This window comes from Amphiura filiformis, chromosome 9 (assembly GCF_039555335.1).
Source record: "Amphiura filiformis chromosome 9, Afil_fr2py, whole genome shotgun sequence".
NCBI lineage: Eukaryota > Metazoa > Echinodermata > Ophiuroidea > Amphilepidida > Amphiuridae > Amphiura > Amphiura filiformis.
The window spans coordinates 53,447,468-53,464,938 of NC_092636.1; the positions used below are offsets into that span (position 1 = coordinate 53,447,468).

General features: G+C 37.2%; 1 protein-coding gene across 3 annotated transcripts; it reads left to right on the forward strand.

Moving 5' to 3' along the window:
• The first annotated feature begins 1,860 nt into the window (after positions 1–1,860).
• Positions 1,861–15,231, forward strand: LOC140161162 (L-aminoadipate-semialdehyde dehydrogenase-phosphopantetheinyl transferase-like). 3 transcript variants are annotated; one of them, XM_072184595.1, is made up of 6 exons: positions 1,861–1,927; positions 9,012–9,171; positions 10,514–10,799; positions 11,594–11,715; positions 12,556–12,774; positions 14,042–15,231. In XM_072184595.1, the coding sequence occupies exons 2-6, from the start codon at positions 9,022–9,024 to the stop codon at positions 14,210–14,212; spliced, it is 948 nt and encodes a 315-aa protein (XP_072040696.1). In that variant the 5' UTR covers positions 1,861–1,927; positions 9,012–9,021; the 3' UTR covers positions 14,213–15,231. The 3 variants fall into 3 exon arrangements, with proteins under 3 accessions (XP_072040696.1, XP_072040697.1, XP_072040698.1); XM_072184596.1 differs by lacking the exon at positions 1,861–1,927 and adding an exon at positions 3,405–3,794; XM_072184597.1 differs by lacking the exons at positions 1,861–1,927; positions 9,012–9,171 and adding an exon at positions 10,275–10,388.
• Positions 15,232–17,471: the final 2,240 nt, after the last annotated feature.

Here is a 17,471-nt window from a genome sequence, read left to right on the forward strand (position 1 = left end):
CCTCCTTGGAAAATTGAGGTCATGTCATAAAATTGTTCGAAAAGAGATTGGTTGGTGAGCGTTTTGTAGAGATACTCAAGAACGTTTGGGTCAAAGGTCATTAAGGTCATTTGTCAACAATTACATAGAATCATGCTTACTGTATTTCCATTGAATTTGACAGGTACTCACAACAGCCAATCAAAATAAAAGGTCAATGAGAGACCCTTAAGTGTTACGGATAAAGTTTATTCCCCTTAACATTTTCCATGGGGGACATACCCCCTAAAATTCGTAAGAGAAGAAAAAATCAAACAAGAATTACTCTGGACATCTTCCTTTGTTGCCCGATAAACACCATGCTTTTGGCAAAAATGGGTAACAATTACATAATTTTGCATGTACTGCTCAAGCAGATACCAAGACCCTTCAGTTTGAGTGCAATTGTGCCAGTAAAACAGACCAAAATATGCTTGAACCTCCTCAGAACATGCACCCACCCTTTGTGATGATGCTGTGCTGCCCCACCCCACCCCCAAGATCAGAAAGGAGAAAAAAGTGAAGGAGAGAACAAAAAATATAGAGAAATGGGAAGAAGGGAAAAAAGAGGTAAAATTGGTGATAATTGAGTAGGTTTATGCCTAAAATTCCTTGACTTTACTTGACTTAGCTGCACAAGACGTTGTGTCCCCTTTCCCTCTGCCGAGTAAGCCTCGTCCATTCAGTTCTGTCTGCTGCTTGTGCTGACCGCGCTAAAAATCCATGTTACTGATGCATCAAATGGCTTCATTTGGCCACTGAATCTCATTTCTAAAAAAAATTCCAAATCCTGAGGAGTCGCCCTGCTTCTCGCAAATGTGACACGCTGAGGTTCAACTTCGCACTGTCACACCCCTGAATTTCAAATCGTAGGGGCATATGTCATCGATAGTCAAAAAGCAGCAAAAATGAAAAAATAGAGTTGCTAAATAAAGTGCACATGTTGGGCACTCAAAAAGGGTATCTAACACACAATAGACTCACAATGAATCAAGGTGAAATTTTACTCAAAAACTCCGCAGAGGATGTGCAATAATTGCCCTATGGAGAGTGTAAAATGGGAGGGGCAAAGATTTTGTGTTCAGCTAAAAAGGGGGGACATATCCCCTAAACATTCTAATAGAAGATGAAATAAAGAAATAATTGCCAATTGCCCTGTGTAGTGTGTAGTCTCCTTTTTAGCACAAAACATGTTTTGGGCCAAATTAGAGTAAATTGTAAAATTTGTCACGCTTTGCGCGCAATGGCCCATCAAATGCCATCAAAATAGGCTTCATGTAGGGCAAAAATACAGAAATTTTCAAGCGCTTTTCCCGCAAATGTAACCAGCACAAAATATGTCTGCCCCCTAAGTTGTAATGCTGTCGCCGCTACTGCATAGTAGTGGGTACTTTTTAACTAGTCATCACAAGTAGAAACTAGTAGGCTTAATCATCACTGACAGTTCTTGTATGAGTTTGTGTGCTTATGATAATAATGATATATAATTCGAAATACAACCCCCCCCCTCAATATAAAGGGGATGTGATTTTCTTCGGAAGGGGTCACAAATATTTCAGTGACATAATGTCGGAGTCAATTTTTTAATATGACCCCTATCTCTGGCTAAAATTTTTTTTTGTAGAGTGCCGATTGAGTCACCAGCCCCATAATTTTATAACCCCCTATTTTTGGTGTAAAAAATTATGACCCCCTATTTTTGCCATCAAAATTCTACCATCCCCCAGTCTACCGCCCCCTCTCATTCCGAAGAAAATGTACGAATACCGGGACAAATACAAAATCGGTATGGACAGATTAAATGTTGTGCGCCCTAAAACTTGATATTATGATTATTTAGTGTTGTGCGTCCTGATTGTATGGTGACGAGCTGCACTACCCAAACTGCCACGAAAAAGGAAGTATTTTTGTGAGTATTTTATTTGATTTTTTATACGAATAATGTTTTTTTTGTATTAATTCTTTACTTGAACAAGGTAGCAGAGAATATTGTCTTGTATCTGAGATGTGTTAGAAGTTGTTACAGTTGTTAGTAACCAGTAAACAAGACTAGTAAATACGTGCAATATTGCATAATAACGTCGTAAACGGTAAGCTTACTAATTACATGACAATTTTAAGCTTACTATACTATTCCATGATTCGGTAACAAGGTTCTTCAGCGGTGTCTGACTGCTCTTCCTGATTATCACATAAAAAGAACGAGGTAACGCATTACTACATCAGCGAATGAGGTGCCAATGATGTAATGTTATCATGCATGTGCAATACCAGGTGGCATCCGCATCCATTGGCATCACATCCAGACTTATGGACTCTGCCAACCATCAAGTAGAAGAAGTAGGAAGCGGGGGGTGTCCCCCCTAAAAATCATAATCAGAAAAAAAAATAAAGCAATAATTGCCCTGTACATTTGCCTTTTAAGAACAAAAAACACCATGTTTTGGGCCTTAATCATGTAAATAGGGTAAAATTGCAATATTTTGCATGCTTTGTGCGCACAGGTCCACAAAATAGCAAAACACACCTCATCATATGGGGCTAAAATGATCTGAAATTGAAAAAAACAACATCCAAGCAAATCCTGCTCATCCGCTGACCTCCCCTAAATTCTAAAGCTGAATTTATACTCGATCACTTTTGCAGAAAAGCGATTTTCACGCATGCTCAATGTTTACTTACATTTTCAGAGCGTCAAGCCGATCAATCGATTCAAATCGCGGAGGCAAAAACGACGTCGCTTTTGCAAGTTGAAGAAATCTCAACTTCCCAGCGATATCGCTTGACACGTGAATGCGTCAACCAATCATATACAACCAGCTGGATCTATTATTTTGCTAATTAATTAACCTTTCTCGATTTTTAACTTTTGTTGATAAATTAATTCAAAGCAATAATTATTGACAGCAACTGATGTTTTAAAAATGTATTTTGTGGCATTTAGAATATTCTAATTGTCGTCTGCAATCGCTATCGCCGTGATAAGTATAAATGCAAAAGCGACGGGCGATGCATCGCAAAATTCGGCGATTGCAAATCGCTTTTTCAAAAGCGATTAATCGCACCGCTCGGCGATCGAGTATAAATTCAGCTTAATGCTTCTGCATAAAACCTTGTTCAGGTTCTGAAGTTAAGTTATGTCTGGTTCCATACAGCAATACGCAGTATTGCTGTCTGGTAAGCAGGTACGAATAATTCCGCGTGAATTGAGACGTCGGAGCAGGTCAAACACAGAGGACTAGCCTACATCCTGTATCATACTATCACTCAAACAAGCAAATCTCTTCACGAATTCACTCACCTTGCGATCCTACATCATCAGTTGAAACAAACATCTAAGTTTCCAAAAACAACTTTGTCATTCCTCAAAACTACAAGTAACTTCATTAATAAAAAATTGAAATCCTACTATTACCCGTTATTGAACATTTTGTTCGATTTATGTGAACCAAAAGAACGCACAAGTCGAGTTCAGTTGACCAAAATGGTAGGTCCTGCCTCCTGGTCACCTCAGATATGACGTCAGTATCAAGCTGCTTATTAAATATTCATGAAACCGACCAAGTGGTCACAATCGGTGGATCGGATTGGTTGAAATCAACGCCACGTTTTTGACCTTACAGGGGTCAGAGATATGCATATTCATGTATGAAAACAGCGATGCGGATATAGTATCATCACCGGGACTGAGAATTGCGACATTTTCGATGTTTGTACCGGGGAATTTCAGACACGGAGAGGAGACTCCGCGGAGATTTCTACAAATTCGTCCAAAGGTAACCAAAGGGTTGGGGATCGCATTTTTAACTATCACTAAATGTTTCGGAATTGAGGTCGGCTAAAAAGTAGACCGTTTCGGGGACTGTAATTGGTGTAGATGTCACATTTTGAACAGTGAGCGATAAGTGACCAGTTTGACGTTCAGCACAAGTGTTTGGCCTTACTCAGGGTGAAGTTAAGTCTTTTGATCAAATAATCCACATCATGACATGTGTGTGCCGGTTAAGTTTGTCATCAATCATAGTGCTAGTTAAGATGTGGCGGGACGGCCGATTGCCAGGGGCGTGCAATTGTCTCAATGTGCTTTTGAATAGACACCTGGTTAGCTGTAAGTTGATTTTGAAAGTCAGGTGGCCGGGTTGACACCAGTTCCCAAAAGGGGAACACGGAAAGTTTTGTATTGAGACGGGGCAAGTCGTGGGGGCAGAACCCCACCTTTGATATTTTTTACAAACAGAAGTGCATCTGAATAATACAAGTAGGTCGTTCCAATTTCACTTCAACAGTACTTTATTTACTGATTTCCGGACTACAACATACAGGATTCAGTCACACAATACTCTGGCACCCTACTCCTACAATGGCTTCTGTAATAACTCGGCTAGCACCCTCCCTCACCTATCAAACGGATCCAACGAGTAAAAAAAGAAAAGTTATAAGAACGTTAAAAGCGTTACATATGATTACACATATCAGACGTACGAAAAAGACCTAAGTTAATTAGCACAAAATGAAAATTTGGGCAGCATGGCTCCGCTCAGCGCATGCTAATAGTAATGACACTTACGAACACATGCAAGCATGTATTGGTAAAGTATCATCATAAAATCTATCGAAAATCCTATAAAACACAACTACCTTTTTGCCAAATGAAAATCTGGTCAGCATGGCTCCCCTCTAGGTGCTGACCAGATTTTCGATAATACATAAAAAATGTCACACCCATGGCTCGAAAAAGTGGGGAATTGGGGAAGCTCATTCCCAGGAAATGTTGGTGTTTGGAGGAAATTCTGGTATTTGGAGGAAATTGTGTCTTTTTGTATATAAAACATGCTATAAATTGTGGGAAATTTAGCTAGCTTCCCGGGAAATTAACATTTTTTCGAGCCCTGGCACCCAGAGGTATGCATCTTTATGTATCAATCACCATTTCATAATACAACATAATAAAACAATATGATTCCAACAGACTGTACCTATCATCACATAACATAATAAAATATGTACCATGTAAAAATCAATTATCTCATTTCACTGCGCTCACAAAAATAAACTCCGCTCTAAAATATAATTTAAGAAAAAATAAAAAGGGGTTAAATTTTTGTACATCAAAATTTGTCCATGCCTCTTCCATATAAAATATCCTCACCTCCCTCTACTATAAAATAAAACTTGTCTCCTCCACTGTAGTTAATTTGGCTCACTAATTTGTCTCCTCCCTCAACGTAAAAGAATATATAACTCACCAAAATAGCCTCCTCCCTCCATCATAAAATAACTCACCAAAATAGCCTCCTCCCTTACTCATAAAATGAACTCACCAAAATAGCCTCCTCCCTTACTCATAAAATGAACTCACCAAATAATAATATCCTCTCATAATCATTAAAAAAACACCTTATGACTTACAAAATATACTCTACTCAGTGAATAGGCCCCCAGACCTCAATCCTCTGATGTGTCTCTTAGGCATAACACCGCCCCTCAGTGTGATGTTACCCCTTTTAAGTTACTCCGCAATTTCGGCATAACACCGCCCCTCAGTGTGATGTTACCCTTTTAAGTTACTCCATAATATAGGCATAACACCGCCCCTCAGTGTGATGTTACCCTTTTAAGTTACTCCATAATTTAGGCATAACACCGCCCCTCAGTGTGATGTTACCCCTTTTAAGTTACTCCGCAATTCAGGCATAACACACCCCTCAGTGTGATGTTAACCCTTTTAAGTTACTCCGCAATTTAGGCATAACACCGCCCCTCAGTGTGATGTTACCCTTTTAAGTTACTCCGCAATTTAGGCATAACACCGCCCCTCAGTGTGATGTTAACCCTTTTAAGTTACTCCGCAATTTAGGCATAACACCGCCCCTCAGTGTGATGTTACCCTTTTAAGTTACTCATAATATAGGCATAACACCCCCTCAGTGTGATGTTACCCTTTTAAGTTACTCCATAATTCAGGCATAACACCGCCTCAGTGTGATGTTACCCTTTTAAGTTACTCCGCAATTTAGGCATAACACCGCCCCTCAGTGTGATGTTACCCTTTTAAGTTACTCCGCAATTCAGGTATAACACCGCCCCTCAGTGTGATGTTACCCTTTTAAGTTACTCCATAATTTAGGCATAACACCGCCCCTCAGTGTGATGTTACCCCTTTTAAGTTACTCCGCAATTTAGGCATAACACCGCCCCTCAGTGTGATGTTACCCCTTTTAAGTTACTCCGCAATTTAGGCATAACACCGCCCCTCAGTGTGATGTTACCCCTTTTAAGTTACTCCGCAATTTAGGCATAACACCGCCCCTCAGTGTGATGTTAACCCTTTTAAGTTACTCCATAATTTAGGCATAACACCGCCCTCAGTGTGATGTTACCCTTTTAAGTTACTCCGCAATTTAGGCATAACACCGCCCCTCAGTGTGATGTTAACCCTTTTAAGTTACTCCATAATTTAGGCATAACACACGCCCCTCAGTGTGATGTTACCCTTTTAAGTTACTCCATAATATAGGCATAACACCCCCTCAGTGTGATGTTACCCCTTTTAAGTTACTCCGCAATTCAGGCATAACACCGCCCCTCAGTGTGATGTTACCCTTTTAAGTTACTCCGCAATTTAGGCATAACACCGCCCCTCAGTGTGATGTTACCCCTTTTAAGTTACTCGCAATTCAGGTATAACACCGCCCCTCAGTGTGATGTTACCCTTTTAAGTTACTCCGCAATTTAGGCATAACACCGCCCCTCAGTGTGATGTTACCCCTTTTAAGTTACTCCGCAATTCAGGCATAACACCGCCCCTCAGTGTGATGTTACCCCTTTTAAGTTACTCCGCAATTCAGGCATAACACCGCCCCTCAGTGTGATGTTACCCCTTTTAAGTTACTCCGCAATTCAGGTATAACACCGCCCCTCAGTGTGATGTTACCCGTTTTAAGTTACTCCGCAATTCAGGTGTATCTTTAAGGCATAAAATCTCACATAGGCCTGTAGGCCTATGATAACTACTGAAACCAAAATACATGCACAGAAACCTGTTGGAATCAATAATATAAAATAATAGATACAAATGCTAAATATTGCCCATCACTTACCACATCTTTCCGTGAACGCTTAATATTCACATAAATATATATAAATAATTAAATATACTTTTTCACACAACGCATAGGCCTAAATAGGATCATAGGCCCTGTACATGACAATCTAAGTATACTTTTACCAATGCATAAATAAAATCACATGACATTTTAGGTATCTTTCTCCAAAGCAGAAATAAAATAAAAGTGGCTTCATGACAATTAGAATATCTGGTATGGGTGTGACCGATAATAATAATCCTAAATTTATATTGGTTTTACATGTTTTAGAGAACGTCAATATTCTTTGTTTACATATGACATGCTTGTATTTATTTAAAAGATTAAAGATGCAGGACGTTCGAACATGACCAACTGCCTGTATATAATCTCAAAAGTTTACATAAATATCTGAGAAAAACTTGAGCAAGGCGACATGACATAAATAAATACAGCGCATTGCAATTAATAAGATGGCGAAAGGAAGGATCACCAAGAAAATAATCTCAGCAATTAAATGTCAACATAAACATTTGTGCCATCACGCTCCAATAATATAAAATAAACATCCCCAGGTTAATTAGATGGTACATGCATACGCGCACTCATGCACTCAGCGCGTAGTGATTTTGACTCAAAACATGGCGACTATTTTCATAATTTTATATCGCCAAAATATTTAAAAATACCTTCCCCTTGGCCAGTCTGAGCGCCCCAAATGCAACAATGATATCAACTGGTCAGGAATATTTGCTGATCCGTATGAGCCCAAAAATTTGACAATATTACGTGCACAGGATGACTTTAAAGAGAAAAATGGAAGACGAAATATTTAGAATTTTGAGAAACCACAAACTCACACATAGGAACCATGTGCGAACTCCAAGAGCAATTCTGACAAAATCCAAACAAAAATATTCATCAAATTACACATTTTGCAACTAGACCACAACCAAAATAACTCATATGAAGGATCTATAACATATTCCTGACAGTCTAATATCACTTAAATTCATCCAAACCGCGATTTATGTGAAATATCTGCATTTTTAACAGCGAATCTCCAAAACTTGCCTATCAAACGGATCCAACGAGTAAAAGAAAGATCTCACGAGGGAAGCCTGACAAAGCCCCGGTCGTCGTGCGCTCTGATTGGATACGGAGATAATTGATTGAATACGTACGGCGCGCTGAATGGATGACGGAGATAATTGATTGAACCGAATATGCGCCAGCGCTGGTGATAACTAATTGAACGAACATGCGAGAGCGACCATACATACTGGGTTTATTTCTCCGCATAAGAAATCCAATTTAAAGGGACACACACGATTTGAGGGTAGGAAAATGAAAGGCGATTACCCAAATATAATATTATGTTTTGGCTTGATTTACCAATACCGTTTCACGCTCTACATTTATACTACCCTTCATGACAACAGGGCTGGGACTCTGTAGTTGAACTAGACTTCCTGAAATCAATTATCATTTCCTTAGTTTTAAAAACATTACAGTACCGGTATGTGACAAATTCATCAAGCTGTTGATGGTAGACAGTATCCTCATCATTTGTAATTAAACCAATCATAGTAGTATCATCAGCAAATTTAATTAAGGGACACAAAGGTTTGCCAGATTTACAATCAAATGCACATGTATATCATAGTGTAACCATCAAACACAAAAATATTTTAAAACATGTGTTTTACAGTGTAGATTGTTTTGCAGAAAGTTTTCAAAAAATGTTTTTGAATGTTATTAAAATGTTTTGTAACCTTTTTATACCCTTTATTTAACCCGCAATCAAAAAAGTTTGGTGTAAAATATTTTGTGTTTGCGTGGTAGATTTTTGTTATAACTAGTAAAAGTTTTTTTTACTGTATTTTTCTTTTGTTTGTCTTCACACAGGTAATTCAAAATGGGAAGCAGTGGCATACGATGGGGTTTTAATATTGGAAATTGGAAACCAAGTCGTAATGAATGGATGCTAGCAGCAAGATGTGTGATGCAAGAAGAAAAAGACAGAATTGGAAGATTTGTATTCACCAAAGATGGTAAAGCGTCCATGGTAGGTATAGCAAAATTGTGCAGTTGCTGTATAAGCCAATATTTATATAATAAATTGGATGGCTTTGAGTGTGATCTGAGAAGATATCAAGACGAGCCATGAAAATACCAAAGCGAGTCCAAAGGACGAGTTTGGTATCTTCATGGCGAGTGTGGTATATTCTCATTTCACACGAAAAAAAGCCATCCAATATTATTATTATTATATCATATGAAGCTTTTTTGATGTTTTTTGAGTGCCAAAGTATCAAAATAAACATGTTGGTGCCATTTGGAAAACAGTCGTTAGTGTAATCATTTTCATCATGTTTGCTGGTGGTACAAATTACGTAACTTAATCAATTGCGCCTGCTTTGGTCTCTCTGCGCGCTTATGTATACAGCGTAACATGCTACGAGTTTCGCGCACCAACGCAAATGTGCGCGCCTGTTCAGTATCAAAATATCTAGCACGGTATTTACTGTGCAGTATTGAAAATTTGTGGTATAGCTAAAAGCTTCATATTATATAATAATGTCACATACAGAGCAATACTGGTTTTAGATTTAGCCTCACACTTATTTAATACTAATTAAATTAATTTTTCTCAAATGGTATTTTTTTAGAAGACACTTGAAAGTTTTAATTTGGGTGCATTCTATATCTTTTGAGTAAGATTGTGTAACATGGTATTAATATGAGGTTAATTTGGTCAGAAACCCATTATCAGGCGTCAACATTGGGGGATGATTGTATGGACCATCCCCCTGGCAAAATATTGGGGGATAAATCCCCCATCCCCCAGGATCTACGCCTATGTAATTCAATGTGTCCCTGACTGTTCAATAGAAGCAAAGGTAATCAAAATATACAAATTTATCCAACTTTGTAAAAAAAAATTTGGCATTTTTTTATTTTTTAGTAGCAGTATTTCTCTGGTTTCCAACCTCGAATAACAAGTAATTTTGGGCCTATAACTTGCTTTTCTGGCCAAAAATATTTTTTGAAAATTAAAAGAATGTTTTTTTTTTTTTTTTATAATTTTTTTTGATGTCGACATGTCGGGATACGTGCCGACGTCGACATTAATGTCGACATAAGGCATGTCGACCACAGCACTAGGTCTGTGTGACTGACATAATGATACTATATTACATCATTTTTGCTCTCAAATCACAGCTCTCCCCTGATAAAAAAAAAGGCCATTGGATACAGGATGAAGGGACATATCAGAACCTGGTATGATAAGCAATCTTTAATATTTGTCAGATCCTGAATTAATCTAGCAGGAACTTCACAATTTGGGTGCTAAATTTAATTTCCACACATACTTGTATTAATTGTGTATGTTGTTTGCATTGCAGTCTGGGCGGCTTCTTATACGGAAAGTAATTGCAGATCAGCTGAAGATACCCTGGAATGCCATCAAACTTGGTAGGACAGAGAGAGGCAAGCCATATTTAGCCAATACTAAATCTTATGATTATTATGGCAAGCCACACGCAGCCAATACAGACTCTGATTATGATTATGATGCAGCGTTATTTCCCAACTTCAATTTCAATTTATCTCATAGCGGTAGCTATGCTGTGCTCGCTGCAGAAAGAGACAGGAATTGCGGTATTGATATTATGGATGTTGCAAGACCAGGTGCGTATCAGCTACAGTTATATGTTGATATTAGAGTCCGAAGTTTACCGTTTTCTAAAATCCATTTTCCGTGTTGTAATCTGTGTTGTAAAATTTGTAAATCCATGTTTTATTAATAAAGCTTAAAATGTATAAACAATAATTATGAATTATATTAATGTCACAATAAAGTGTTCAATATCGCGATCAATATGCTCTGATTGGAATATTTGCACGATAATAGGCTGACTATTATGATGTTTGGATGGTTCATGCCTTGGTAATATACCTTTATTTTGGTATTATTAAACAGTATTTTTTATCATACAAATTGACACACACAACTCAAGATTGTTTTTAACATTTATTTCTCTTATCTTTTAACAATTTTTGTCACGTCATACAAAAATACTATTTTCCGTGTTGTACCTCCGATTCCGTGATTTTTTTCTGTTTTCCGTAAAACGGAAAACTTTGGACTCTAGTTGATGTCATTGTACATGGAGATGTCATGTAAATTAGCTGTGATTTATATTATTATTGTACAGATCTGTATCTCACATTTTTCTGTAGTGGTGAAAAAATAGATTAATTTAATAAATTTCTATATTACTTTAAAAATGGCAAAAGTAGTGTAGAAGTTTACTTAAATTAATCTACAAAAATATTATGTTTAGCCTGAGTAATTGATGTTATCTTGACACACACAAAGAATGTTGGGAAAATATAGGTCTGTTGTGATGATCTACAGGTTGCTGATGTCATATGGGGTTTAGAATTTGTTATTGAAACAATAATTCTATTTATATTTTCAGGCAGTAGAGATATACCAGAATTCTTTCGTTTGATGAGAAGACAGTTTACTCCTCATGAGTGGGAAACGATTAAAGGAGCTGGAAGCGAATGGGATCAACTAGAAATGTTTTACAGACATTGGGTAAGCTTTATTGGCCATTTGTTTTAAAGGACATTTTCTCAGCAAGATATATGTGACACGATATGATCCACTCAGACCAAAGTCAAAAATATAGAAAATTAAGTTATTTTCATTGCTAATTTGCTCCATTCCTAAGCTGTCTGAAATCCATAAGTCCCTAGCATATTTGATTGCAAAATTTTGAACTTTTATATGTTATTTTCTTATGTTTTTATTTGCTTTTTGCTCCTTATTTTTACTTCAATGGGAATTTCCAAGTATCAAAGAATGATAAATGTTGGCCTTTTTACAATTTCTTTCGGGTGTAAAAACAACATGAATTAAAAGCAGCTCAATTTTGATATAATGCAATAGGCAAAAATGTTGGTACTGTAATAAATTTGGATGATAAACAAAATTCTAGCCCCCACAAGTTACATGTATCTAATTTGCTTGTGGGTGTCACAGGTCACATGTAGAATCTCATGCATAGCCAAAAAGATGGGACATGCTAAGCGACGGGAACAGAAAAGTAATAGTAATACTCAAACGTCAAAACCATGATCAAGTGTAGAAACAGTAGTCTTTCCTGTTGTCTGTCCCTAGTGCAAACTGTGACATGATTTGAAAATACATTGTATACCAAAACACAAGTTGAATTTAACCCTTCCCTACTGATTTCAATATGAGCAAGCTGAACTTTCGATGCCATACTCTAGTGTGTGCCATCTTCAGTCAGAGTTTACTGGATGAGATTGTGAGAATAAATTCACAAAATGGGAGGAGATTGAGCCCCTGCCTGCCCCTTGTTTATGCTGAAAATGTTGGAAAAGATTCATATTATTTTTCGATTTCTTGCAGTGTCTAAAAGAAAGCTATGTGAAAGCAACTGGAACAGGTCTTGGTGTGAGCCTACAGAGAATAGAATTCCATCCTAAAACAATGGTACTGAAACAAGATGTCATCATCAAGGATACAGAGCTCTATTTTGATGGTGATCTGCAGAGTTCATGGCGTTTTGAAGAAACAAAATTGGATGAGGACCACTGTGTCGCTGTCGCACTCAACCGAGATAATCAGGTAGGCTTGATGTCTAACTGCTAAAATTTGACCTTTAAAACAGTAGCCATGTTTGTACAGATTGTCATTTTTAGAGATTTGGTATAATTTTTTCATTTTTCATTTTTTTTTTTTTACACAAAAGAGACAATGAACAAGATTTCTTATTTTTGTGTGACAAGTCCAAAACTGATGACTTGAGTTTTTACCATCCATACTGATGGCTTCATCTGGCCCTCTGTGTGTCCCGTGCAGTTTGGGTGCACTCTCATTTCTATGGAATACATTGAACACATGTGGATTTAAATCTAATACTGGAACTATATAATACTGGTTTCATACTACCATGTCTCTTGCTGTTGAGCGACATAGCGCTTCTTTGTGCCACTTGCATGTTTCTGCAAGTGGTGGTCACTTAGTGTTATGCTATTCAGCAGTAGCAGCATGAGTTAATTACTCATTGTAAGATGTAGAGTTGAAACTAATCAGACAATTACAAAAAGGATGAATAAATAATATCTGAAAAAATTATATGGTTTTGCTGTACATCACAAAATTAAAAAAGGAGTTCTTTTTCTATCAGCGTTTTTCTATTGAACGTACGGTATAATAAAGAATCATTCCGGTCAGAGATTAAACCAGATAATTCCTGCTCACTGTGATTTTCTACTGAGCTAAATATCACTGACGTCATTTGCATATTTTCCGGTTGTCATCCCCCACATCGCGTTCAAAGCTTCAGTACTCCACTGTGGCGAACCGGAATACGGAGGCTGTGGTTTGCTATTGACGAAAGCCGGCTCTTCTCTCTGGAAAAAATCCTAGTTTTAGAAGGATCAATGCCGGCGAAATAGCGGAGGACAGCATTTTCTACTGGTAATTTTAATCCCCAAACCGGATAAAAGCTGTCTTTTTACTCCAATAGAAAAACGCTGTATGTGTAACTTTTTTTTTTTGGGGGGGGGGGCACTAGGTATTACCAATTTGTTGATTTCAAATCTGATTATTTAATTACATGATATCATACAAGTAACTATCAAATTGTTATAGATATCTTTTTAGCAATTTAAAGCTTAAACCCCTGCAGTCCTTCTCATTATTCAATACCATATCTCTGATTGGCTCAAGAAATGATGTAGCTCTCTTTGTAACCAATCAAAATAGTTTTTAGAGACTGATAATTTTGCCAGTAGGGCTCATGGCATTAATTTTTTTATTCTCACAAGAATTAATATTTGTTGTTGTCACCATGCTTTTTTAACGTTTTCCTTTTTTTGTTTGTTTCCAGGATGAACCTCCTCCGCATTTCAAGATCCTCTCTTTCACAGATCTGACGTCATCAGCTATACCAATATTACCTGAAGATGAAAACTTCTGGACTATCTTTGCTTCTAAAGAAGAAAAACCTAAGAGGCAACAAAGAGACAGAACCAGCTACCAACAACCATCTGGCTATTGATGGACAACTTTTGCATTTTTAATGAAGGTGAAAGTAGTGACTTTTTGATTGGGGGGAAGGATAATTTTTAAAAACTATCTTCCTATACCATTTTCACCTTGGCAGTGACTTCACAGTGTACATGTCAATGGGTGCAGCTTCAAATCATGAGAGTTTGCTCAAAGCATGCACATACACGCATGTAAAGATGTTGCATAGGTGGGCATGTGAACAAGCTGCATCAGTGCACTGACGTCACTGCCACGCCAAAGTGACAAATGGTAAAGAGAATGATCATTCATCTGTTTGAGGTTTTACGGTGGTGCAACAGAAAAATTCCAATCATTCTGATGTCCGGAGATTGTAGAACATTCTTGTTCTGTGCAGGTTTTTAACATGTGGATATATGTATGTGATTATCATGTGCAGAGCCTGGTTATTCTATTGATGCATTTTGAAGTCCACTCTAGAGTATAGAGGAGACAATAGTTATTCCCTGTGACGTCATCTCACAGTGCATTTACTAAGAACAATATTAACCTAATGTTGATTGTCTCTTATAGGCAAAAATGATTGATGCATGATGTTCAAAGTGTTATTATATATGCAGCATGATTCAGGTCATGCAATGGTAGTTATATTCTCTTTGTGTTACAGTTTTATCAGCTCGTAATCGGTGGGAATTGTTAGGCTTTTATCACCACGCCAAAAAGTAGACCCACATTAAAAGTGTCGTAGTTGACCCGTCTGGTCTGTATTGTGCTTGTTAAAGAAAATAAACAATGTATTGGACTTGAATGAATAATTTGAGATGCTTCTTGCAAGATATCACAAGAGAATTCTCAAAATAAAATATACAGATATTAATCCGCGATGCTATAAGGCCCGCCGATTACGAGCTGATCAAAGTGTAAGGTCTCTAGTGGCCAATTTGTGTCTTAATATAGCCAAAACTGTCTTGGCTTTGCTATGACCCTGTGACCATAAGTCAATAAATTTGTTGTATTAACAAATTGATGTATAGACAGATTTTGAAATTGTTGAGACCTTCACAGTTAGCTCCAACAACTGTGAAGTGATTTTATATGAAATGTTTTCTTGACCTTTAAATAACCCGAATTATTAAAACATTTTGACAAAACCAACACATGTTTATAACATTTAAAAGAAACCATTTTTGCATTTGCTAGGATGTGGATGTATTTTGTACTGCTTTTATATTGCATGTTTTGCTCAAATTATATGAGTGTCAATTCGCTGTTGAGTGATGTAATAATCAGATTAACTACTATAGCAATGGATGAATATAATTTTTGACTATATCGCTTTGCACTACAACGTTCACACAGTACCTATGCATTGAACCATATCATTCTGATCACTCGCACCTGTAAGATGCGGCACCTCTTTGTAAGATGCTCGCACCTCTTTGAAAAGAGCGCTATTATTCAATCTATGATTGCAGACATACAAAGGTGGTGAGTGCAACCTGCTTGTAGTGAAGGCGATATAGTCAAAATTGTATTCATCCATTGCTATGGTAGTTAATCTGAATTTTTACGTAACTTCGATAGCGAATAGATATTGAATAGTCAAAACTATTAATTGTTACCTTCTGCTGGTGGAAGTTGGTGTAAATCGTATTCATGTAATGTGCAGGTGAAATGCAACTCAACTCGTGACCTCATAATTTGACTTCTGATTTTTTACTATTTTTATATTGTGCTATACATGCAGCTTGAGACAGATAAATATTTACTACATATTTAGACACTCACTCAGGCTAAAGTTGGTAGTTAAGGAAATTATTATAATCTTTATATGATTTTTGTGAAGTATATATATTTTTTGTGTGTTCTTTTTTGTATGTTTACTTGCCTATGTTTTGTTTGTTTTATGCTTATCATCACCCTGAATAAGATAATAAGATGACTTATGTATATCCCCATTAATAGGATTTTAGTATAGGTATAAACAATCTTGTTTCTTAGTCAGATATTGCCATTATGGCAACTTTGTTGTAGATCTAGATGGAGGTAGGTGTAATTGAAGACCGAATCAAAAAGACTAGTTTGTGTCTGACGTCAGGGCAAAGGCGCACAGTGATTGATTGCTGATCTGCACAGTACGGCATTTTTGGTCTGGTTGACAGGACGTCATATGCAAACTAGTCTTTTTAATTCGGTCTTCAATTGTAGCAGCTAGGAAGTTATCTTTTCTGTTTATTGTTCTCTTGTCACATTTGCCCAACCTGCCATTTTGTGTATTTTTCTTCTTCTTTAGTATTTTCATCCTGCTGTTCAAAAAAAAAAAAATTTTGGCTCACTTTGCTTCCCATAGGTGCATTTCTCATGAACTGCCATCAACAGTGGGCCCCCTCCCTGCGCATGCCACTGAAAAAGTCCCAACTTTCATATAAGCACGCAACTAGCAGAAGCACATCATGCAAATGGGCTAATATTCCAATTAAAATCCATACACCCTCTTGTTAGATATGACCTTAATCTTCCAGGGAGTGTGAATTTCAAATGGGGTTATCTGAATCATCAATGGATGACTCCATTTTAAATGTACACTCCTGTGTTGGAGACCAAGGTCATGTCTTCCATAGGGGGTGTATGGATTTCAACTGAAATAGCCCGATGCATGCACACCATTCAATATCACTCCATGAACATGTTGAACAGAGTTTAGTACTGCTTTGTAAAACATGATGACTAAAACTTGTATTTAGCTAATGAGTAGTGTAGTTGCTAAGGACCACTTATATTAGCAACATTACATGGAGGAGTCTGGCTCAATCACCAATGAAAGAGAGATGGGCACTCCGATCACTGTTTATACAGGATCGACTCCTTTACTTTTTTTTTATACTTATATTTCAAGGTGGATATCTTGCTCATGTATAGAACTCATAAAATGCAAGCTGAACAATTACTTTCACATGTGTGCATGTAAAACAGGAGTTAACCCAAGTAACGGTAATGTTATTATACAAAGTTAGCATTGTGATGAAAAAATACCCTTTTTCTCTACCTTTTATTTTCCTTTAAATTTTCATACCATATAACCTTTTCTAATGTTTGTTTTTGATATTCTAAATGGGTACATCGAATATTAATGTATGCCATATTTTGAGTGTGTTTATACTGAGCACCTTGCATTACCCCAAATTCACCTTCACCCGCTTTTTAATCCTCTCGCCTTCATCGGGTCATTTCTACTGGGATGTAATTGCAGGGTAATGATTCACTACTCATATATTTAGTGGGGAAGGCGG

Bases quoted from the DNA above. Each gene is read 5' to 3' on its own strand.
- LOC140161162 (XM_072184595.1), top strand. From the start codon at position 9,022: ATGGGAAGCAGTGGCATACGATGGGGTTTTAATATTGGAAATTGGAAA. The intron at 10,800-11,593 runs GTGCGTATCAGC...TTATATTTTCAG, and splicing joins TATGGATGTTGCAAGACCAG to GCAGTAGAGATATACCAGAA. The intron at 12,775-14,041 runs GTAGGCTTGATG...GTTTGTTTCCAG, and splicing joins CACTCAACCGAGATAATCAG to GATGAACCTCCTCCGCATTT.